General features: G+C 33.2%; 1 protein-coding gene across 2 annotated transcripts in view; it reads right to left on the bottom strand.

Annotated features, from left to right (window-relative positions):
* Window positions 1–25,462, bottom strand: part of LOC132749112 (uncharacterized) — a 61,167-nt gene extending 35,705 nt beyond the window's left edge. Inside the window, exons 1-3 of one of the 2 annotated variants that reach the window (XM_060738797.1) lie at window positions 24,850–25,462; window positions 15,043–15,228; window positions 3,030–5,490 (exon numbers count right to left, since the gene is read on the bottom strand). In XM_060738797.1, coding sequence (XP_060594780.1) covers window positions 3,030–5,490; window positions 15,043–15,201 — 2,620 coding nt within the window. In that variant the 5' untranslated portion in view covers window positions 15,202–15,228; window positions 24,850–25,462. The remainder of the gene's footprint in view (window positions 1–3,029; window positions 5,491–15,042; window positions 15,229–24,849) is intronic. The other variant, XM_060738798.1, reaches the window with a different exon arrangement.
* Window positions 25,463–26,228: the final 766 nt, after the last annotated feature.

The raw sequence follows: 26,228 nt of genomic DNA, 5'->3' as shown, positions 1-26,228 counted from the left end.
TATACATACCTGATAAAACATTTTGAAATTCAGCATAAAGTCAGCTCAAAATAAATTATTCCTAAACAGTAGTGATATTAAAATACTTTTACAGACGTCAAATTTCTAAAGATCACGCAATATATCTGCCAGACAGACTTAACTTTTTTTGTCTTTTGCAAAGTTCATACTAACAACACACTGAATTTTTCTTTACATAATAGTAGCTTTTGTATCAACATCATATAAATTTCAAAATGCAATATAATTTGAAACCATTGTATGGAAAGTGTTTTAGATTAGTTACCCAGACAAGATTTTCTATGAAAAACAATTTCTCACAAATTTTTCAAGTGTGTTTGTGCAAGTTAAATTTTATAGTGTCCTCTTAAGTCTTCAGAATATTTCAAATTAATTTCTCTTCTAAATAATTCATTTATAATTAATTAAAATTGAAAAAAAAAATACAATTACGACTTCAGACTAAAATTAATTTCCTAATCTTTCTAATTTATATAATTGATAAGTCCTGCTTTAATTGAATTAGGAACTGTTCTTTGCTAAATTATGTTTATGAATTTTGAAAAAAAAAGAAGCAGATAATAGTTTAGAGCCCACTTAAAAATTACTTAAAAAAGGAAAATTAATTTTAAATACACTGCTATCAACAATTACTATTGCTGAATGTGATAAATACCCCCACCACAAACAATCACAAACAGTTTTTTATTTTTTGAACAAACAGGGGTCAAACTTGACTTACTTAATATCAAATTCAACAAGAGAAGAAACTGGTAGAAAAGGTCACAATTTTTATTTTTCAATGTTTAAGTCAGTAATAATTTTACATTGGGTGTGTAATTTTTTACCCAAGTTGCATAATAATGATAATTTTTAAATATTTGTAGATGTCTGCTATGAAATGCATATCTAAGCTCTTTGAATTTAAATGTAAGTCTATATTAAGTAAGTGACCACAGGGATTGGAACCAATGTTGACCCCAGGAGCATGATGTCTACAAATTTTGACGATGCTACATGCCAAATGTCTAAGCTCTGGAGAAGATTTATAAGACATTTTGATCATAAAGCAATTTATCTCCATGTGGGCATACAACTTTATAAAGATTCTCTAAGCAAAAGCTACATGCAAAATATTTAAACTTTTGGCATTGTAGCTTCACAAAAGAGACTTAAATGTACATGTATTTTCTATACCTTGTGCAGGGCTTATTTTGACCATTTACATAGCTTATGTAGACGACCACAAGGTCATACTCATAAATCATACACATGTAAGCTCTGGGTTTTGTAGTTTCAGAGAAGTTTTTAAGACATTTTTACCAATAAAATACAAGTCTAATATTTATTGTAATTTCACAAAAGAAAACTTCAATGTATCTTTCTATATATTTATTCCATATATACTATGTGACCGCCAGGGCATGCCCTTACAAATTAAAGCAAACATTGCTGTGTATATAATGTGTCCTTAATACAGTATATTGTAAAGCTTTTATTCCAAAAGTGTTTTCTTACAGATGTAAGAAGACAGTTTGCTCAGATACAGAGGTGAAGCCGTTGTTTGTCCTAGCAAACTGTCCTCTTTACGACAGTAAGACAAGGTTTTTTCATATTTGGGCTGTGTGATCTAGTTTTTGACCAAACATGACCCATATTAGAACTTGAGATAGAAATTATCTTAACAACCTTTCTGTCAAATTTTCAGGATATTTGGACTAGAAGTGATTCATCTACAATGGTTACAAGGTTTTATCCATAGTTACCTAGTTTTTGACCCCGTATTCAAACATCTAAACCCCCTGTCTGACCAATTTCCAGGGTATTTGGACCAAAACAGTAGCCTCTGGAGTGTTAACAAGGTTTTTTTTTTATATTTGATCTACAATCTAGTTTTTGACCCAAGATTACCAATGTTCAAACTTTAGCTAGAAATCATCTAAACAACCTGACCAATTTACAGGATATTTCGGACAAAACAGTAGCTTTTAGAGTGTTAACAAGGTTTTTCCATATTTGGTCTTCATGATCTAGTTTTTTACCCAAGTCGTCCCATATTCAAAATTGAGCTAGTAAACATCTAAACAATCTTTCTGACCAATTTCCAGGATATTTTAATAAGCTGTAAATTCATCTCAAGAGTGTTAACAAGTTTTTTCCATATTTGGGCTATGTGACCTAGTTTTTAACCCCGGAGACCCATATTCAAATTTGATCTAAAAATCATCAAAACAAACTTTCTGGCCAATTTCAAAGATACTTGGAAGATTTTCTATTTTAGGCTCATGTGACCTAGTTTTTCATTCGAAAGTATCCATGTTCGAACTCGTCCAAGAAATTACTTAGACAAACATCCTGACCAAGTTGACAACTGAGACAAAAATGTTACCACTATAGTGTGAACAAATTAAATTTGAATGTACGACAGAAAACGGATGATAGATGTTGGACACTCAGCGATATTTAAAGCTCAGGTGAGCTAAAAAGATAGCCCTGGATTGCTAATCTACAATACAAAGGTCACAATTTTTATTTTTCAATGATAAAGTCAGTAATGAGATCACATTGGATTTGTCATTTTTTACCCAAGCTGCATAATTTATAAAGTATTTGTTGATGTCTGCTACAAAAATCTTCATGACAAATATCTAAGCCCTTGGCACAGTCATTTCACACAAGAAAGTTGAATTAAATGTGTTTTAATATGTAAGTCTATATAAACTGAGTAACCCAATGGGCAGAGCCAATTTTGATCCAAAAGGTATGGTTTATTGAACTTTTGTAGAGGACCACAAGGTGATGCTGCATGCAAAATATCTTAACTCTACACATTGTTCTTTTAGAGAACAAGATTTTAGTATGCAAGTCACCATAAAAAAATGTTAGCCCCAATGCCTAAACTAACATCACTGTTGTTGAGGTCCACATGGCAATGAGTTTCCAGTTGAAGTATTATGAATGAAATTGTATTTAAGTCCTTTTTTATTTTTGCCCCCCATTCAAAAGTATAACATGTTATATATTTTTACCTGGAAGTACTTCTTTCAGTTTCTGCACTCTCCAATTTTCTCCCATTTCACAGCTCCCTGAGACTGGCTGGTCCCCATTTCTCCCAGCAAATAGATCTCTTCCTTCCATACCTAGTCCTGATTCCACCATGAACCCGGAACCAGTCTCAATCTCTCTGTGGCCTTGTGAGCACATTGGCTGCTTGGATTCAGGATTTCCCTTTTGTAAGATCACAAAGTTTGCCACAGATGATTTATGTTCTTTGTCAAAATGTTTCTCATATTCATTTACATCAGAATATCTAAATGAACATGCATGACATTTATATATTGTAAATAATGAGTCTGCAAATTTAATGTCATCCTTTGCTCTATATTTCAACACTGAACTTGCTGAACATGAAATACCATCCCTTCCCAAGGAGCTACTTACATTATTTCTCACCTTATGTTCTGAGTTGGTTTCTTTACTTTCAGACATTAAATCTTCCAGCTTTTCATTCTTCAATGAACTTCTCTCATAATGATTAGAATCCTTTGAATTTTCATTTGCAGATAGGTCTGAAGAACACCTTGAATTTGTAACAACATATTTAAATTCTTTTCCGTTGTTCTTCATTTTTTTACCACAACTTCCTTCTAGTAACTTTTGTCTTAACAATGTCATATTCGAAGAATGATTATATTTTGATAAAAAACAGTTTTTAATATCACTACTATCATCACTCTCAGAATCAGACTTATGTCCAACATCTGAATGCTTTATATTTCTTTTTCTTTTTTTCATTGCTAAATCAACTGGGTGTTCATTTGGTCTTTTATAAGTGAACCTTGCATCTTCAATAAAACTACTAGTACCATAAGGGGAGACAACTGGGGTTTTTCCTCTATACTGGTTACCTCCCCTTGGTCTCATTATATAGTCATAAAACAAATTTTGATCTGGCATTCTGGGACCTACTGATATATTTTTGTTCACATAAGATCTCTTACCTTTATCTTTAGTGTGGTCAGTTTTTGTAAATAGACAATGATTTTTTTCACTGTATTTTGGACTTTTCAAACTTGAATCATAACTATCATCTGGATTGTTTGCATTGAACACTTTATTTTTATGAGAAGACATATTGCAATGAACTTCAAATGTTGTTTTTATTGGCGATTTCCAGTTACAAATTTGACAAAAGTACACAATATTACCACCTTCTCTGACTAACTTTGTATATTTTCCAAATTCAAGGGTAAATCCTGGAATAAATGGTAACTTTGAATGACCTCCTTGTGACACATTTCTTCCCTGAACATCAGATTTAATTATCTGATCAGTAATTTGTTTGATATCTATCTCACTTACTTCTTTACATGATTTGCTTCCGTTTGCACAATCTGTTTCCTGCTTTTCATCAAAATGCCTTTGTGTAAGATCTAGAGAACCATTTAATGTTTCTATTCCAGTGTGATCCACTAACTGTTTAGGACTTTCAAAGTCTTGTACTGGTTTACTTCTCTTTATAACTTTTGCCCTCAGTTGCCTGTGGCCCGATGAATCTGAATCACTGTCATTATTACTGTCAATTACCTGGTCATGTGACCCTGTGATGTCACTTCCTGTAAGATCGCTTGACAAGTTCTCTTCACTTCCTGTATGTGAATAAATCACATGTTCTTTCAAATCTTCTTCTGTTCTAAATTTCAATAAGCACATTTTGCATGTATGGCAGTGATTATCTTCAGATAAATGTTGTCTGTTAACATGTTTGATGAAACTTTCTTCTGATGTAAGAATTGATGGAATGGATGTGCATAAGGTACACTTATAAAGTACTTCAGCAAATTTCAACAAGTCTTTAACATTTTCTTTCAAATTGACATCTGTTATTCTATTTAAAAATAGTTTATCTAAATCTGTACAATCTGGGTCATCATCAGAATCATCGGTAAAACCCATATCATCCTCAGAGATATCATATCCTTTATCTTCTTCAATTCTAATTGGAAAAAGCTTTCCTCTTTTTAACCTTTTCTTTGTCTCTTCAACATCAAATTTCAAACTACTGTTGTTTCTGTCATTGACATCTTCACTAATTCCAGACAGCTTTGTGTCTTTTCCAACACCAATGTTTGGTTTTGTAAGATCTATGTTACCATTCAACTTTCTTCTAACAACATATTTACGATTGCGTTTAACAACATCTTTAGTGATCTCAGCTGGTTCCATTTCATGTAATGTATTTAATGCTGTGTCCAAACATCTGACATCTTTTTCATTATTAACTTTCTTCTGACAGACATTCTTTTCATTTTTCCCTGATTCACCCAACAAGTCATTAAGTCCAGACACTTCTTTGGTTATGATAGTTTCCTGAGATACTTTCTCATTCAAAACTTTACTGTTTTGTGCTACAAATACTGGATATTTCCCTCCTAATGAGTTAATTTCTTCTGTTTCTACTTTTTCAAAGACTGTTCTATTGCCTGGAATCTTAAAAAAAAAGGAAAAAGAAAAACATATAAATTGTTTTGTTTACACTAACACACCATTTAATGGTATATAAATGTATGTTTTGTAATATGACTGTAAAACCTTTTTAACATCTTGAAATATACACGTTTATGCATTGAAAATCACATTATTTTATATTTTCTTCCTTCAGTATACAATTGATCCCTTTGGCAACATTAGTGCAAATTCAATCAGGCAAATTTGTTTAATTAATACCCTGTCAAATGATATAACTCATTTCATGAAACTTCTATATAGTATGTACCTAAGAATAAAAGTGAAAATTAATTTGGTATCTTTAGTTATTATGGTACAAAGTTCAACCAATTAAGAAGTTTTAGGCAAGTTGACATAAATCTGAGAAAAAATGACTTTACAATATTACAAACATTATGGATGTCATTTAGTCATTCATTTAAATTAAATTTTAGAATTCAAGGGTAGTGAAAGCAATGCCAATTCATGCTCAAATTATCAAATTCATTTAATCCAATTAGACCAGGAATGAAATAATTGTATAATTTAAATATTTTACTAAGTCAAGGGCAATAACTCTAAAAATACTAAAAATATCCAGATGAAAATACCCAGGTGCAAAACTACACATGCTGATCAACATTCCTGTAAAGTTTCATGACTCTAGGTCAAATACTTTTTGAGTTACATGCGACACAAGTTGAAAATTGCAAAAATTTTACTAAGTCAAGGGCAATAACTCTAAAAATACTAAAAATATCCAGACGAAAATACCCAGGTGCACAACTACACATGCTGATCAACATTCCTGTAAAGTTTCATGACTCTAGGTCAAATACTTTTTGAGTTACATGCGACACAAGTTGAAAATTAACTTAATCTATAACTATCAGTCTGGCTTTACCTGTGAAACTGCCTGACTTTCAATAGTAGATAGGTGGATAAATGCTATTAATGATGGAAAAGTTGTTGGAACACTGTTTCTCGACCTTTCAAAGGCGTTCGACCTAGTAGATCACTCAATTCTTATTCAGAAACTACAAACCCTTAATATCAGCAATAAAACAATACTGTGGTTTAAGTCCTACCTACAGGATAGGCTTCAAAAGGTATCTATATCTTGGAAACTATCAGAACCAGGACATGTAAAATCAGGAGTTCCCCAAGGATCTGTTCTTGGTCCACTTTTATTTCTTATATATATAAATGATCTTCCAAAGGAACTAAAGGAAATTTTTAGAGATATATTTGCTGATGATACAACTATTTCTGCAGTTGGAACAACTTATCTGGAAGTACAAACTAAATTACAAACTGCATTAGATAATGTAAATTTTTGGTGTCAAATGAACGCTATGTCCCTAAATGCAAAGAAATCAAAGGCAATGGCAATTTGTCCATCAAACAAAACAGACTCCATATTAAACATGCTACATTTAGACAATAATTTAATAGAATGTTCCAACTCTGAAAAACTTCTAGGTGTCCATGTTGACAGCAAATTAAACTGGAAAAACCATATTAATCATGTGTTAAAAAAGTGCAATTCCAAATTATACCTACTGCAAAGAATTAAATATTTCATAGACATTCCCATTAGAAAACTATTTTTTAACTCCTACATACTACCTCACTTAGACTATTGTTGCTCTATCTGGGGAAATTGTAATTTGGAGCAAATACATTTCAAAAAGGAGCAGCTAGGATTATACTTAGATCAACCATATGATGCCCCGTCTGAAAATCTATTCATTTTATTAAACTGGATGAAATTCCCAGACCAAGTCAAATATAAACAAGCAATTATGGTATATAAGTCAATTAACAATATTTGCCCAGAGTACTTAACACAAAAATTTACCTTCAACCATACTATTCATTCTCGCACCCTACGTTCAACAGATTCAAAACTTAACATATACCAACCAAAACCAAAAGTAGAATTTTTCAGAAAAAGTTTTAACTATTCAGGATCAAAAATTTGGAATGAAATACCAATCAGCATACACTCTGCACAATCACTTCAAAACTTTAAACATAAATACATAGAAAATTGGAAAAAGACAAATCAAATATAAAATTATAAGAAAAACACTGCTCTAATTGAAATATTGTTATTGTCAAAGGTTTATTTGTAATTTTGAAATGCCTTGTTCACTGTATATTTTTTTGTGCACTTTATATAATTATTATCATTATTGTCTAATATCAAAATAATTATGTTAATGTTATTGCATAATATTTCATGTGATTCACAACTATATGATTGTAAATATGTACATTTTATGAGGCCCACAGGGTAGATTGCCTTTGTTGCAAATGTGTAGCCTCTTGAAATAAAGACTTTATTATTATTATTATTATGAAATAAAGACTTTATTATAAAATTGCAAATTTTACTAAGTCAAGGGCAATAACTCTAAAAATACTAAAAATATCAAGACGAAAATACCCAGGTGCACAACTACACATGCTGATCAACATTCCTGTAAAGTTTCATGACTCTAGGTCAAATACTTTTTGAGTTACGTGTGACACAAAAGTGAACGGACGGAAGGACGGACGGAAGGACGGACGGACAAGGGTAAATCAAAATGCCTGCCACTAAAGTGGGGGCACAAAAATAAAAAATAACAAAGTTTAGAAAATATAGTCCAAATTCAATCATTTGATGGTCAAGGTCATATCTAAATTATTCCACATGTTTGTTGGTCAAAAGTGTTGTTTAGTCCACATATGAATTAAATCTGTACATATATAACAAAATAATGACAATTTAAACAAAATTCAAGACTTTGAACTTGATGGTCTAGGTCATTTAAAGCACAAGTTCAAGGTCAGTTAAACTTTTTAGAATGCCTTGTCCAAAAAGTTGTTTTGTCCAAGTATGAAAATAATCCATTGATAAATTACCAAATGACAGCCAATTATAGTGATAATCAGTGAAAATAATTTGACCTTCAAGGGTCATGGTCAATGAGTTTGATACACAGGATGGTCCTGACCTAATAAATGCTGTGTCTTAATATGAAGTTAATCCATTTACAAATAACAACGTTATAGCCAGTGAGGACAAGAGGCCAAGATGGCCCTGAGAACACTCACCTGAGTATCAAACTCATCCCAAGCATCCTGACAAAGTTTGATGACAATTGATTAAAAAATGTGACCACTAGAGTGTTAACAAGGTTTTTCCATATCTGGGCAGTGTGACCTAGTTTTTGACCCCATATATTCGAACTTGACCTAGAAATCATCAAAACAAACTTGCAGATCAATTTCCAGGATATTTTGATAACAACAGTAGCCAATAGAGTGTTAACAAGATTTTTCTATTTTTAGCTCCTGTTACATAGTTTTCCATCCAAGATGACCTCTGTTCGAACTCATCTGAGCAATAAACTAAACAAGCATCTTGACCAAGTTTGATGACAATTGAGTCAAAAAGGTGACCACTAGAGTGTTAATAAGGTTTTTCCATATTTGGGCGTTATGTGACCTAGGTTTTGACCCCAGGTGACCCATATTCAAACTTGACCTAAAAATCATCAAAACAAATTTTCAGGCCAATTTCTAGGATATTTGAATCAAAACAGTAGCCACCAGAAAGTTAACAAGATTTTTCTATTTTTAGCTCCAGTGACCTAGTTTTTCACCTAAGATGACCCATGTTCAAACTCGTCCGAGCAATTACCTAGACAAGCATCCTGACAAAGTTTGATAATGATTGAGGCAAAAATGTGACCAGCAGAGTATTAACAAACAAATGTGGATGGACAACAGACGACGGACGACATCAGATGGACATTTAACGATCCTAAAAGCTCATCCTGAGATGAGCTAAAAAAAACAACAAGAGGGCTAACATGGCTCTAGATCGTTCACCTGACCCAAGGAACTCATCCGAGTAATTACCTAGACAAGCATTCTGACCAAGTTTCCTAACAAGTGAGTCTAAAATGTGACTTCTAGAGTGTTAACAAGGATTTTCCAAAGCAGAGTTACAGTTTTTATGCACTGCACATCTACTGATTGAGATCTATCTACCTACAAAGTTTCATGTTGATATCTCTTATAACCTTAGAGTCATGTTCTAGACAAAGTTCATAGTGTAAAAATGAACAAAGGGCAATAACTCCAAAATTAGGCACGGCAGAGTTACGTTTCTTGTGCTCTGCACAGCTACCCATTGAGATCTATCTATGTACAAAGTTTCATGTTGATATCTCTTATAATTTTAGAGTTATATTCCAGACAAAGTTCAAAGTGTAGAAATGAACAAAGGGCAAAGGGTTATGTCCCGGACAAGACTTTTCTAAAAGGGGAGATAATTCAAAAACAGGGCTTAGCAGAGTTATGTTTCTTTTGCACTGCACTTCCACCCAATGAGATCTATCTACATACAAAGTTTCATGCTGATATCTCTTATAATTTTAGAGTTATATTCCGGACAAAGTTCAAAGTGTAGTAATGAACAAAGGGCAAGCTACTCCAAAATTATGTATGGCAGAGTTCCTTTTTTGTGCACTGCACAGCTACCCATTGAGATCTATCTACCTACAAAGTTTCATGTTGATATCTCTCTTTTAGTATCTAGTTTTAGAGTTATGTCCTGGACAAGATTTTTCTAAAAGGGGAGATAATTCAAAAACGAGGCAAAATAGAGTTTTTTGTTCTTTGACACTGCACTCCGCCTCGATGTTCTCTATCACTGTGTGAAGTTTAAACAAATTATCTCCAAGTGTTTTCAAGTTAAGCTCCGGACAAGACAACGGATGGATGGACGGACGGACGGGCACTGACGGACGGACAGACGGACAAGGTGGCGACTATATGCTCTTCCTTTGAGGAGCATAAAAAGCTGCGATCGTATATGCGTATTATATATATAGATATCCCTGGAATCAACCACTGCCATATCAGATATATAGAGATCCAGGGATTTGACCATAACAATATCATATTCAGAGAAGTCGTATTAGCAAGATTCTCACTCGGATTTTCAAAACAGGAGTCCAGGGACTCCCAAGACAGGAAAAGCAGGAGTCCCATATCACGTCGAAAATATGTTAAGCCTTCTTTGCTGCAGTTGATTAATAATAAGCAGAGTAAGGGGTGGGGTATTTCCAGAATTTGAACAAAGAAAAAGCTTATTTAAGAAAATGATAATTTGTAAAGGGAAACACTGCAAACTAGAAATGTGTCCATACGACACGGGTGCCCCCACTCCACTTTTTTGTCAATCTTATGACTCTAGGTCAAATATTTTTTGGGCTACATGTGCCATAAGTTGAAAACTAAAAACCTTATACTAAGCAGGTACCGTATTAACAAATTATAGAAATCCCGGAAATTGTCTACCATATCACATCCAGAAAAGCAAGGATCATATTAGAACAGTGACCAGTTCACAAAAAACTTTGATTTTCCTACTTTGATATAGATCTTCAGTGCGATTTCCACTAATCTTGTCAAACATAATTATGCAGACTGGTAAAGTTCTTGTTAAGGAACTCCAATGAGGTCCAAAAGCATAAAAACAACAACACCGGAATTTTTGCGTAGATCTAGTGAGACATTTTAAAACAGAAAGATATATAAAAGATGAATAAGAAATATACTCAGTCATAAATTGCTCACTGTATTTTTGTGCTATTCATAGCCCAATTCGTGTAAAAAGCGTTGCAAGGCTGGAAAAAACGGAGTGAGCAAATTATCTGAAATGCTGCACAAAAGTTATTGGTCAAGACATACATCATTTGGAATACAAATCAGAAAAAAATATTTCAAGTCCCCTCATGTTTAAAGCCAAGGTTATCAATATACCAGCATATTCTATATTCATTTATCATACAGGTGAATCGTTATATGCCACTGATCGCAGATGCTGCAGTGGCATAAAAAGCCTTTTTGCTAAAGAAATCATTTCTTAGTTTATGTAGTTGCATTGTATCTATAAACAATGGTAGTCAGACTATTCTCTCCCTTACCAGTTCCTGCCCTGACCTTTCCTCCCTGACGGTTCTTTCCCAATTATTGAAGTATTTAGATGTTTAATTCAAGTTTCAATTGCATACCAGTTGTTACTTATTTATTTTCTATCCACCTTATTCGCTATTTAACAAATGAATGAACATCACAAGCCAGACCTTAACATAATTACAGGTGTATATCAATCACTGTCCAATAATCTATATCTCTCATAATGAAGGTGTTGATAGGATTAACCCTTTACCTCATATATATTTGAAACAACGCACTTTTGACCCCCCCCCCCCCTTTTTTAGACCTCAAATAGTGAAAAAATGTCCTATTTGGGCCCAAAACACATGTTTTCGTTTGAGAAATGTTGCTAAAAAAATTGAGCACTTTTTCGGCGCCGCCCCCCATCCAAAAGATACATCAGGGGGTTGCCAGAAGGGGGATTTGCCCCCTTCTGTTAGGGGGGTTTGAAGGGGGGCAGAGTCCCCCTCATCGCCAAGAAAATTTTGGACTTGTGAGAGGCTAAAAATGACCCCAGGTCGATCATAATGTAACGTGTAACCAACGCTGAAAAGCCTTTGACTCTATCTCAATCCCTTGAGAAGTTGCAGCACTTTGAAATAAATTTTGATGGAAAAAATTGAGGCAAAATAGTGATTTTTGGCAATTTTGAGATGTCCCCTCATTGCCATGGTAACAGGAAACTTAAGACTGAGCATGTCGTTACAAAGGCAATGGTCCAGTCAACATTTGTGCCAAGTTTGATTAGTATTGAAGCATTTTTCATAGTTTCATAGCAGTTTGAACTTGTAACAGGAGGCTTTTCAGTGAAAACGGCCAATTTTCACAATATGCTCATGGGGGAAAGGGTTAAAATACCGAAAAAAGGTGTTAAATTTAAAAACACTTTTAATATCTTTTAATAATCTTCATTAAGAAATATTATTAGATTAAGTCAAAACTAAAATGATAACTTATAAAACAAGAGCTGTCACAGGAGACAGCAAAGCTGGACTAATAAAATACTGGACACAGTAAGGAAGACAAAACTATGAAAGAAAAATTAATTATGTATAATTATGTCTTAAGTTATAGTAAAAAAATAATATTGTTAACATAAATTCCAAGATCAAGGGGAATAATTCTAGAAATAGTCATGCTAGAGTTATGAACCTTGTCACACAACATGTGTGTAATGATAAGAAATATATATTTGAAGTTTGAAGTAGATACCTTAAAAAGTAAAGAAGTTATGATATTTCGTAAATAAAATTCAAAGTTCAAAGAGAGATAAATCTGTAGATATTGATTCAAAAGTTATGAACATTGTCACAAAATGTAATTGATGATAAGGAATAAGTATATGAAGTTTGAGGTAGATACCTTTAAAACTAAAGAAGTTATAGTAAAAATTAACATTTTTCTAGTAAATAAATCTAAGTTCATGGGGAGATAATTCTTGCAATATTGGTGCTAGAGTTATGAACCTTGCCACATAAGATGTGGATGATGATAAGGTACATATATTTGAAGTATGAAATTGATCCCTTAAGAAATAAAGAAGTAACAGAAATAAACAATATTTTTTAAGGAAAATTCTAACTTCAAGGGGAGATAAATCTGAAAATATTGGTGCTAGAGTTATGAACCTTGACACATAAGATGTGGATGATGATAAGGTACATATATTTGAAGTATGAAGTTGATTCTTAAAAAATAATGAAGTAACAGTAAAAAATAGTATTTTTTCAGGAAAATTCTAAGTTCAAGGGGAGATAAACCTAAAAATATTGGTGCTAGAGTTATAAACCTTGTCACATAAGATGTTGATGATGATAAGATACATATATTTGAAATATTTGAAGTATGAAGTTGATCCCTTAAGAAATAAAGAAGTTACTGTAAAAAGTAGTATTTTTTAAGGAAAATTCTACTTTCAAGGGGAGATAAATCTGAAAATATTGGTGCTAGAGTTATGAACCTTGTCACATAAGATGTAGATGATCATAAAGTACATATATTTGAAGTATGAAGTTCAAGATCCCTTAAGAAATAATGAAGTAACAGTAAAAAATAGTATTTTTTGAGGAAAATTCTAAGTTCAAGGGGAGATAAACCTAAAAATATTGGTGCTAGAGTTATAAACCTTGTCACATAAGATGTGGTTGATGATAAGGAACATATATTTGAAGTTTGAAGTTGATACCTTAAGAAATGACAAAGTTATAGTGAAAAATATTTTACTGCACCAAAACTTTGTATCTGAAATCTGGACGCGGACACCAGGGCGAGTAGGGCAGCTCTCCATATACTGTATAGTCGAGCTAAAAATGGGGGAGAACTGTCTGCATATTTCAAATTTGGGAGGAACCGTCAGGGGAGGAAACGGTTTTGGAGAGAACCGTCAGGGGGAGGAACTGGTAAGGGAGAGACATAAACAATATGTAAGACCTATTGCCTTATATTATTAACTAGGTAAAAGTGTAAAGTTGTTCTCTCCAAAGCATCAAACTTTCAGGACAATACAGTAAAAAAATGGGTCAAATACAGAAAAGGCCAGGTTGCATTTGTATACCAAATATCATGATGCTGTGATGTTACGAAAAAAATTTGCTACTGATCATCAATGTCGAAAATTTAACTAAGTCAGTAAACATGATGTGGATGAGCAATAGACCTGAAATCGAATCCCACGATATGGGACCACGTGTCAATTATCAAGAGGCTGTGATAAGTAGTTGCTTAGAAAACTTTTACGAAAATTTCCTGCCATTAACCATTTATGTCGAAAATTTAACTAAGTCGGTAAACAGGAAGTGGATAAGCAACAGACCTGAAATCGAATCCCACAGTATGGGACCACGTATCAATGCTGTATGCCAAATATCAAAAGGCTGTGATAAGTAGTTGCTGGGAAAACTGTTACGAAAATTTCCTACCATTGACCATTAATGTCGAAAATTTAACTAAGTTGCTTAACAGGAAGTGGATAAGCAACAGACCTGAAATCGAATCCCATGGTATGGGACCATGTATCAATGCTGTATGCCAAATATCAAGAGGCTACTAATAGTTGCTGAGAACAGTGTTACGAACAGTTTTTCTTCGCTGCCCGACATTCACCATACTATAACCAGGGTTTGCACCAGTGCAACCCAGCCAATAATAACTAGAGTTATCACTACAGGTGATTCATACCTCAACCGTCTTGGATTTCTTTGTTTTCCACCATTTATGCCAAATTATGCCTGCAGTTTTGAAAACAACAAACATCTGGGAATATTTTGGTATATGGCCTTGCTGAGTAGCCAATAAAATAGGTTAGTTTTTTTTTACTTGTCATGCTACCATAATCATCCTTCACAAAGAAGTTTTGCTGCCATAATTATGAGGACAATACCAAGGCTTTAATCTAAGATCTTTCATACCCTGGATTGAGAGGCTCACATCTTCACAAATAGACCATTACTTCCTTTTTATAATAAAGCTTAACCACTATTAACCACCTAACCTCTATTCTTAATCGTAATTGCCTTTGTTCTTTTTTCCCCCAACATTGCTTTTACTACTTACCAGTTTGTCAGTGTCTAAATCATCATTACTTCCACTTTCAACATCTTCCTTTAAAGCCACTGGAAGATCAGTGTTACACATACTTTCCTTAACACTTTTGGATTGTACAACATTTTTTCCAAAGCAAACAGTAGGATTCAAAACATCTGTCATTTTCATTCCATGAATGCCTCGTCTAGCGAATACCTGGGGAAGATAAATGTCACTCTGAAAATAATTAAAACAAGAGCCACCCCCAGGTGGGGGCAACACTCGACTTGTTTTACTTTTTCTAAAAGCAATCATAAAGTTTGAACAAATCTTTAAAAAAAATCCAGGAAAAAAAAGTGTTATTCTTTTTTTTTTTAAATTTTAATACCGGTAGGTATTGTACCCGGATGATAATTTGGTTTAAATGGTACATGGGAAAGTCCATTCAAAGGGTTAGTGTGCATATTATCCGAGATTGGAAGTGTCAACAACTATATAATTTTTAGAGTTTAATTCTAAGAAGAATGTGTACTATTGTAATGGCTTAGTTGGTAAATCAACGCCACTGTAACTTTAAATAATTTGAACTCATAGGTTCGAACACGCTCTGCCATGTTATTTATAATGATGATGTTGATAATTTTTTTTCTCCTTTTTTTTTTTACTTTGCGTTTTTTTTTCAATATATTTTGTTCTTTTGAATTTCAATTTCTTTCCTTCCTTTCTTTTTTTGTTACTTTTATATTTCATTTTAAAAATCAATTTTTTTTTAAACACTCTGCGATTACAAAAGTTACACCTGAAGTTATTAAGCGGAAACTGAAACTACAATTTTAGCAACAAGCCCTTGACCTTGATCAAAACCACATCTGAGTAGCAATCCCAAGCTGCCTCTTGATATAAGCTACCCATACACCAAGTTTGGTGTCAATAGGCCTTAGCAAACTAAAGATATTAAGTGGAAACTGAATTCCTATTTTTAGCAACAGTGACCATGACCTTGATCACAGACCCCTGGGTAGCAATTCAAAGCTGCTTCTTGATGTAAGCTACCCATACACCAAGTTTGGTGTCAATAGGCCTTAGCAAACTAAAGTTATTGAGCAGAAACTGAAGTCTTGATATAACCTACATATACACTAAGTTTGGTGTCAATAAGCCTAAGCAGATTTAAGTTATTGAGTGGAAACTGAATTTCCACTTTTAGTAACAGTGACCTTGACCTTGATCACAGACACCTGGATAGCAATCCCGAGCCACATCTTGATATTAGCTACCCATACACCAACTTTGGTGTCAATAGGCCTTAGCAAACTTAAGTTATTGAGCGGAAACTGAATTTCTATATTTAGTAACAGTGACCTTGACCTTGTTCACAGACTACTGGGTAGCAATCCCAAGCTGCGTCTTGATATAAGCTACATATACACCAAGTTTGGTGTCAAAAGGCCTAAGCAAACTAAAGTTATTGAGCGGAAAATAAATTTCTTTTTTTAGTAACAGTGACCTTGACCTTGTCACAGATACCTGGGTAGCAATCATAAGCTGTGTCTTGATATAAGCTACCCATACACCAAGTTTGGTGTCAATAAGCCTAAGCAAATTAAAGTTATTGAGCGGAAACTGAATTTCTATTTTTAGTAACAGTGACCTTGATCACAGACACCTGGATAGCAATCCCAAGCCGCGTCTTGATATAAGCTACCCATACACCAACTTTGGTGTCAATAGGCCTTAGCAAACTAAAGTTATTGAGCGGAAACTTAATTTCTATTTTTAGTAACAGTGACCTTGACCTTGATCACAGACACCTGGGTAGCAATCCCAAGCTGCCTCTTGATGTAAGCTACATATACACCAAGTTTGGTGTCAATAGGCCTAAGCAAACAAAATTTATTGAGCTGAAACTGAATTTCTATTTTTAGTAACAGTGATTTCTGTAAAGGATGGTTATATTACATGGCTAAAAGTAGCTTTCTTGGGAAATCTGAATCACAATGAAGATGAAACAAATACGGTGGCAATCAGATCTACATGCAAGAAATAACTTAAGTAGATCTTAACTTTAGTCTGATTGAAATCAAGCAAAATTCAAATATTTGACCTTAAAGGTCAAGGTCATTTGTGTGTAAAGGTAAAGTTCAGTCTAGTCTTCTTGAAGGTTTCGTCAGAAGGGTTGTTGTGTCAAAGTATGAAGACACTCCATAATAAAAAAATAATATCCAATGTTACAGTTTCTGAATAGCAATGGACAACAGCATCTAAATTTTTCTACAAAAAAAAGAAGCTAAATAGATACCTGAATACAAATATCTCAATTTCTGAAATTACAACAACAACATATTTTTGTATAAACTAGAGGGCCATGATGACCCTAATATCACTCACCTGATTATGAAAGCTTTTAATGACAACTATTAATGAATAGCAGATTTTAAGTCTAAAACTTCAACTGGTATCACTGGTTGCTATGGAAAGTTTATGGTTGCTATGTAAGTCAATGGTAGAATCATTTGTTGCTAATATGTCAATATTTGTTGTCAATATTTACAATGAAAGTCACAAGCTGGCATGTAAATGCTATAAAAGTCACTGGCTGCAATGGAAAGTCAAAGGTTGCTATGAAAGTCACAATAGAAGTTACTGATTGCTATGGAAAGTCAATGATTGCTATGAAAATAACTGGTTGCTATGGGAAGCCAATGGTTGCTATGGAAAGTCAACTGTTGCAGTTGGAAAGCCAATACTTGCTATGGAAATCATTGGTTGCTTTGGAGTCAATATTTACTATGGAAGTGTCTGGTTGCGTTTGAAAGTCAATGCTTGCTACTGAAGTCAATTGTTGCTATTGAAAGTGGATTTAGACAGAGGGTCATTGATGCCTTCCTCTATTTTTAAGGAATGAACTCTATTGTTCTCTATTTTCAGTTTAAAATTAGATTGCCACCCTGTCCCAATTATATTGTGCTATGATAGTACCATTCCAATTAAATCCCCTGTACACTAATCAGCAGGCCATAATTAAATAATAAACGTGTACATAAGTATGTCATTTATGATTCACTATATTTATTATGCGATTATCATTTACATTCATGACAATTTGATTAAACACTTGCGAATCAGTTCAATATCTAATTAAGTTAGATACTTTTTAAAGCTTGTTGATTGTCCATACTATATCATAAAACTAGTCTATTAGATGACAAGAGTGATAATTTTGTACAAAATCATTGAACCACGACCGAATTCAATCTTGAACTGCTTATTCCTAAGATGTAACTATATGTCAAATTTGAGTTGAATGTGTACAACCATTAGAGAGATAATGAATGGAAACTAAAAATTTCCTTTTGTTCGAAGTTAAAAGAATTACTTTGCCAAAGTCATCGAACCATGACCAAATATGAACTTGACCTGCGCATTCCTTTGACGTATCCATATGTCAAATTTGAGTTGAATGTGTAATACCTTTGGGGAGATAATGAACGGAAACTGAAAATTCATATTATTTTCAAAGTGAAAGGGGCATAACTCTGCCAAAAATCATCGAACCACGACAAATTTGAACTTGACCTGTGCATTCCTTTGACGTAGCCATATGTCAAATATGAGTTGGATGTGTAATACCGTTGGGCAGATAATAAACGGAAACTGAAAATTTTATATTATTTTCAAAGTGAAAGGGTCATAACTCTGCCAAAAATCATCGAACCATGACTTAATTCGAACTTGACCTGTGCATTCCTTTGACGTATCCATAATTATGTCAAATTTGAGTTGAATGTGTTATACTGTTGGGGAAATAATGAATGGAAACTGAAAATTTCATCCAGGAGCATAACTCTGTCAAAAATCATTGGACCCAAACTCCTCACAGTGATTACCTCCCTCGGCAGAATTGTAATCACTGCCTTCACAGACGTCCCATGACGATGAAAGTCACATGACGAAACGTCGAAATTCAAATGTAAATATCGACCGTTACATAGAAAATCTAATGTCATTTTTCTCTTTCTGTTTAATTTTTAACTTTTCGTACCTATGTCTGTTATATGGTTATATTTTATCAAACAAGAGCCATCTCCGGGCGGGGGCAACGCTCGACTTTTTATTTTTTCTATAAGCAAACAAAGAAATGTTTGAACAAATCTTAACGTTTCCTTTTTATAAATTTAATCGGTCTGTCTTGTCACATTAGTTTTGTCTATATATTTTGAACATACAAATATACTCATTTATATATATATATACAGTCCAACCCCGTTTATTCGAACTGCCTGGGACTGAATATTTACTTCGAATAATCGATGGGTTCGAATAATCGAAATCGGAATATTGTGATTGACGAAAACTACTCCACTTTGAGCAATCATAGCAAAACTACCTTTTACAACACACTTACTTCCTGTAATCAATTGAGAAAAATAAATATTAAAGAAAAGATGGGTAAAAATTATTGTATTAACATTGAAGACATAAATACTTGCATTTTATTCTACATTATGTACCGTTTTGTTTCGCGCAAAGCCTTGATAATGGCCGTGTTGTCACTACGGTATGTACAGCTAAACTCTGGTATTTTGGATGAGGATTATGAAAGGCTCTCATGTAGGGTTACAATTAATGAAAAAAATATTTTGGATGTTTTGACAAATTTACATATACGGTATGTATGAAAATTATTGCATTAACAGTGACAAATCGGACACAGTGCACTGCTTTTCATTTTTCGGTAATTAAAGTTGATTAGAGTTATTATCATGACTGTCTAAATACACACATGACTGTTGATATTTTTCACAAGTCGACCGGTCAGCGAGTGGATCTGCGCAAATTAGACTGGCTTCGAATAATAAGTAGGCTGGCTTTGAAAAATAGGTGTGAAATTCTTTCATAATTGTAAAATCGGGACCGAAATTTTACTTAAAAAAATAGGAGGTGTTCGGATAATGCATTTCGAATAATACGCTCATATTTATATTGATTTAGATAGAGAGAAAAACGGGACCGCCGATCTACTTCGGATAATGCCGGGTATTCGAATAAAGGGTTGTCGAATAACCAGGGTCGGACTGTATATATATAAATAGAAACATGCAATTCTATAAATAAAAACACACAATTCTATAAATAAAAAATTCTATAAAAGAAACACGCAATTCTATCAATAGAAAATTCTATAAATAGAAACACGCAATTCTATAATTACAAAATTCTATAAATAGAAACATGCAATTCTATAAATAGAAACACACAATTCTATAAATAGAAAATTCTATAAATAGAAACACGCAATTCTATAAATAGAAACACACAAAATTCTATACATAGAAAATTCTATAAATAGAAACACACAATTCTATAAATAGAAAATTCTATATATAGAAACACGCAATTCTATAAATAGAAAATTCTATATATAAAAACACGCAATTCTATCAATAGAAAATTCTATAAATAGATACATACAATACATTCTATAAATAGATACACGCAATACATTCTATAAATAGATACATGTTGTTGTTGATGATGATAGTGATATATAGGCCCCAAACACTGTTTTTTGTTTGAGAAATGTTGTTAAAAAAAGTGACCACTTTTTCGGCCCTTCTATTTGGGGGGTTTAAAGGGGGGGCGTCCGTCCGCCTCATCGCAAAGAAAATTTTGGACATGTGACAGGCTAAAAATGGCCTCAGGTCGATCTTAGGGTAACTAGTAACCGACGCTGAAAAGCCTTTTACTCTATCTCAATTCATTGAGAAGTTGCAGCACTTTGAAATCAGTTTTGATGGAAAAAAACAATGCAAAATACATGTAGTGATTTTTGGCAATTTTGAGACGTCCCCCCGTTGCCATGGTGATAGGAAATTTACGATTGAGCATGCTGTTACAGAGGCTATGGTCTAGTCAACATTTGTGCCAAATTTCATCAGTATTGAAGCATTTTTCAAAGTTTCATAGCAGTTTGAACTTGTTACAGGAGGCTTTTCAATGAAAACGGCCATTTTTCGCAATATGCTCATGGGGTGAAAGGTTAATGCACAAATCTGAGAAAATTCAGTTATTTAACCTTCAAGGTCAAGGTCATCATTCAAAAATAACAAAGTTACAGCCAATAATAGCCAAAAAAATGAAAATTTCAATAATTTGACCTTCAAAGTCAAGGTCATTTATCAGTGAAGGTCAAGGTCTATCTGCTTATTTTTAAAGGATATCCTTGAAGATTATTATGTTCAAGTTTGAAGACAATCCATTCAAAAATAACAAAGTTACAGCCAATAATAGCAAGAACAAGCCAAATTTGGACTTTTAACCTTGAAGGTCAAGGTCATTTATGGACGAAGGTCAAGGTTAGTGTGGTCTACTGAAAGGTCTTGTCCCAAGGGTTGTTGTGGCCAAGTATAAAGACAATACACCAAGAACTAAAAAAGTTATGATCCAGGTACAAGTTTGCGGATGGCAACGGCAACGTCGCCGCGACTATCACAATACCTCTATTAAAAAAAAAAAAAAAAAAAATAAAATATCAAAATCTTGTTATTTGATGTTTGTGATGGCAGAGATCTACTGATAAGGGGAGATCACTGCGTAGGAGATTGCATTGGACCATGACCAAATTTGAACATGACCTGCATTTTCTTATGATATATCCATATGTCAAATTTGAGTTGAATGTGTGCAAAGGTTACTAAGATAATGAATGGAAACTGATGATGACAGAATGACGGAACAGGGTAACACTATATGCCCAGGCCATTTTATGGCGGGAGCATAAAAATGCTATGCCACCGCATTAATACAACACTAAATAGTAGTGTAGGAACACCATACTTTGATGTCAAAGTTCAATTTTACATCATGGTCATAATTTCATAGCTGTACATCAATGACATAAAAGGTCATTTGTCAAAATCTAGGTCAGCTGCATGCATGATTTTACATCTCAAACTCTGAACATGGTCCATGGCTGTACATCAAAAGACATGAAAGTTACTTGTCCCCTTGGGCAAGGCAAAATTTTGACCCAAGGGTTTAATTCAAGCAATCTTGATAAAGGTCCACCAGACAATGTTTCATGTCTAGCTTTCTCCTTTTCAGAAAGCATTTCTTTTAGTTTTTGTTCTTACTATATGTACATAATCAAATTCAATGACCTCCGGGGTGGGGCCAGTTTTGTCCCCAGGGCTATAATTTGAACAATCTTGGTAGAGGATCACATCACAATGTTTCATGCAAAATATCTAAGCTCTAGCCTTTGTCAATTCCGAGATTAAGATTTTTAAGTTTTTACTGTATACATATAAGGAAAACTTATGACCCCCTGAGGCAGGACCAATTTTGACACCTTGAGAGGCAAAATTTGAACACCTTTGATAGAGGACCTATAGATGATTATAAATACCAAATATCAAAGCTCTAAGCCTTTTTTTACTATATATACACACAGGGAAAATCAATGACCCCTGGGGCAGGGCCAAATTTGACTATGGCTGTAACTTGAACAATCTTGGTAGGGGTCCAATAAACAATATTTCATGCAAAATATCTAACCTCTAGCTTTTGTCAATCAGAGAAGATGATTTTTTTAAGTTTTTACTGTATACATATAAGGAAAACCTGTGGCCCCAGGGTGGGGCTAATTTTGACACTAGAGGCAAAATTTGAACAACTTTGGTAGAAGACCTATAGATGATATCATATACCAAATATCAAAGCTCTAAGCCTTGTACATTTAGACTAGGATTTTTTAGTTTTTACTATATGTGAAAATCAATAACCCTTGGGGCGGGGCCAATTTTGACCCCAGGGCTATAATTTTAACATTATCTTGGGTAGAGGTCTACCAGACAATGCCTTATGCAAAATATGTATGCTCTAGGCCTTGTGGGTCTTTACAAGAAGATTATTATAATTCATTCTTAAAATCCTTTTGGTTGCCCTGGCAACCAGATTTCTGCATGGAATCAAATTCTTTGAACAATTTTGGAAGTTCTTTACCCAAGGAACAATTCTGCCAAGTTTGTTGGAATTGGACAAGTGTTTTTTTCACAAGAAGATTTTTTAAGTTTAACTTTATAATCTTAATAACACACATGTACATCTAAATAACACACACACACACTCGCACACACAGGTGAATCGCTATATGCCACCACATCACAAATGCTGCAATGGCATAAAAAGACAACACGGTATTGTTTGAAATTATCTTTGTTTAAGATATTTTATGATTGGTCCATAAAGAAAGTTTTTAGATTGAATTTTGTAACAATAAATGTAATTATATTAAACACTGTTTAGTGTTAGTTCGCTAGCAAAGTACCAATATGTAAGGATGTCTATAATTGGACTAGTTAAATAATAAGCTTGATCAAAAGGTATATTTACATTATAATCTGGTTAGGTAGTCAATTATCACCTATAATCTACAATAAACATCAATGTTTATCATGGAAGACGGACAAAACCCCACACATCAAAACTGGGCCACACCTCAAAACGTTATAGATTGGAGAAAACCCCACAGAGTGGACATAACCCCACACTTTTTATTGTTAATTTGTATAGGTCTTTGATTGACAATAAAATAACCAACATTGTTGACACTTAGAATAATTAATGTTAATTAAGATTAATGAATGTTTACCCTTACAGTTTGTAATATTTGAATGTTTACCCTTTGGTTTGTAATATGTGTATAGTCTACTATCATTCAATCATATTATAAAATTATTGTATATTGAAATAAAATATAACATACCATTAGTTATCATGATCAAAGAAACTGTGTAAAATAAATAAAGTAACTATAATAATGTATCAAACTTTAGTAAATAATCTGTTTTGTTCTTTTCTTTGTTCTTTTGATATCATATGAATTGTATGGCATTATAACAAATAATTAGAAAGTGTGGGGTTATATTTACTGGTGTGGAGTTTTGTCCACTCTATCATATTTTGAGGTGTGGTGTTTTGATGTCTGGGGTTTTGTCCTCACAATAATTGACTGTCTAATTGGATGACAGTCACTAGGCTTTTGATCTGGTATAAACTATTTGATTTTTTTCACACAATTTAATACAGAACAGAGAGAATGTAACATATCGTTCATCAAATCAGATTAAACAAAGTTGAACTGTGCCAAGTGGGTACAGGGCCGAGATGACTCGGAGGGCCGAGTTAGTTTTTTTATATGAATTATCTTTTATAAGTCCCCATCAACATAGTTTAAATCTATTCATATTAATGCTAGAAAATATGCAAAAGTACTAAAACGTACAAACTGGTTCTGCATTGAGACATTTCTCTGAGTTTATGTTAATCTTTAAGAAAATTTAAAATAAGAAAGGTTCAAGATTTTCAAATGTATAATTAGAGGGATTTTACCTAGCCTAACCATCCACAGAAATTTAATATTCTAAGTAGATTATTGGTAGATTCTATACATCAAAATATGCAGAAATAGCTCTTAAATCAGGATGATAAAAATAGTGAACTCAGTTGTACCTAATTTATTTTGCATATTACATGTGAAGCCCTGTAGGACTCAAGTGTTTTTCTGAAGTTTGATGTTTGAAATATTTTTGCTCATATTGAGGTTAGTCTAACTTATTGTACTACACGATGAGATATAGTGATATTTTGTGTACCCTCTATTGTGTAGCACAAGCTAAAATATTCATTAAATTATATTTTTATTAAAATAGCCTACATTACCTTCTTTCCATTTTTGTAAAGAACACACATGTTAGCATAAGAGATCATTTTATCTGAATTGTGAATTGATGTTCACGTCAATTTTAATTTGATCAAGAAATTTTTTTGCCATACCTGTCAAAAGTTGAGGTGAATTCATTGGTTAACTTCCTTACATAGTATCCGACATTTCACAAAAAAAACATTCTTTCCAAATGAAGTCTGCACACACACACACACATGCACACACACACACATATATAATGTTCCAAAAAAAACCGTCTGTTGTAAATATGACTAACCTTTAGTAAAAAGTAATCTTTGGAAATATAATAATTTATATCCCAATAAAAAATGGTTAAAAACAACAAGCCTGATTAAAATTCAGAAACTTGTAGATAAGAAGAGACACTAGTGACTGTAAAGACGGCAGTTTTCCCCATGTTTGAGACTACATTAACAATACACGAGAGGTGAATCAATACCAAGCCGACAGACGTGAATCTGATAGCTTGTTTAGACAGCAGACTGTATGTCTAGACACTAGGTCTACCTTTTATACTTAAAATCTTTAAACATCCAGCCAGGGTTTATCTGCGTTTTTTTGTCAAGCTTGTTACAATAAGTGCATGCCAGTTTATTTTCAGCAGTAAATCATAATAAATTAAAACATTAATTTATTGCCTGATTAGCAGAAAGGATGTGTTGATTTAAGATTTTAGACCAATGATAGAGCATGTTAAATAATTGAAGTAATTTGCCTCCTTCATAGTTACAGCCATGTGACAAATACGTGGGAGATCATCTCATATAGTTGAAAACAGCCAGAGATAATGTATTTTTTTAATCAGTAATAATTTGTATTATGACAAAGTAACAGTATATTGTCTAGATAGACAACTATTATACCGAAGCAATAAGCTTTTGATACAATGACTTGGTATAATATAGTTCCAATCCATGTAACATGTATAATACTTTTTTTTCTCAGGAAAAAATACAAGAGAATATGAGTCTGTGATTTACTTATGATGTAAAGTAAATTGAAAAAAAAAAATCCAAAAAAAAGCTAACAAAAAACCTGTCTCAAATAATCTTTAAAATTGAAAAAAAAAAAAACAAAAAAAAACACAAAAATTTTAATTTCAATTTTAAACACAAAAACAAGGAAATTTTCAATGTTTGTTGAGAAGTTATCCACAATCAATTAACTGAGTTTCCCTGGCCTTAACCAGTTGCCAATATAATGAAGGAGGAATATTTTCCCCAAGAAGAATGCTAAATTCATGTCAATAATTAAATTAATGTGATAACATATAATTCTTGCTGTCATTATCCTGAGCAGTTTTACATAAAGTCTCTGCTAGCTTGCTGTGTAATTAAACCCTTCCTTCCTGTATTTGAGCCTCTCAGGAGCCACACTTTTAATGCCATGCCGGGACATTCATTTCAGTTAACAATATTTTCGTTACAACAAATTACACTAACAATTATCTATTCCAGAACCTAAGTAA

The sequence above is a fragment of the Ruditapes philippinarum genome, unplaced genomic scaffold, assembly GCF_026571515.1.
Source record: "Ruditapes philippinarum isolate M1 unplaced genomic scaffold, ASM2657151v2 ctg1093_1_1_1_1, whole genome shotgun sequence".
NCBI lineage: Eukaryota > Metazoa > Mollusca > Bivalvia > Venerida > Veneridae > Ruditapes > Ruditapes philippinarum.
Note: the sequence above shows the minus strand (reverse complement) of the source record. Positions and strands in the feature narration are given on the sequence as shown.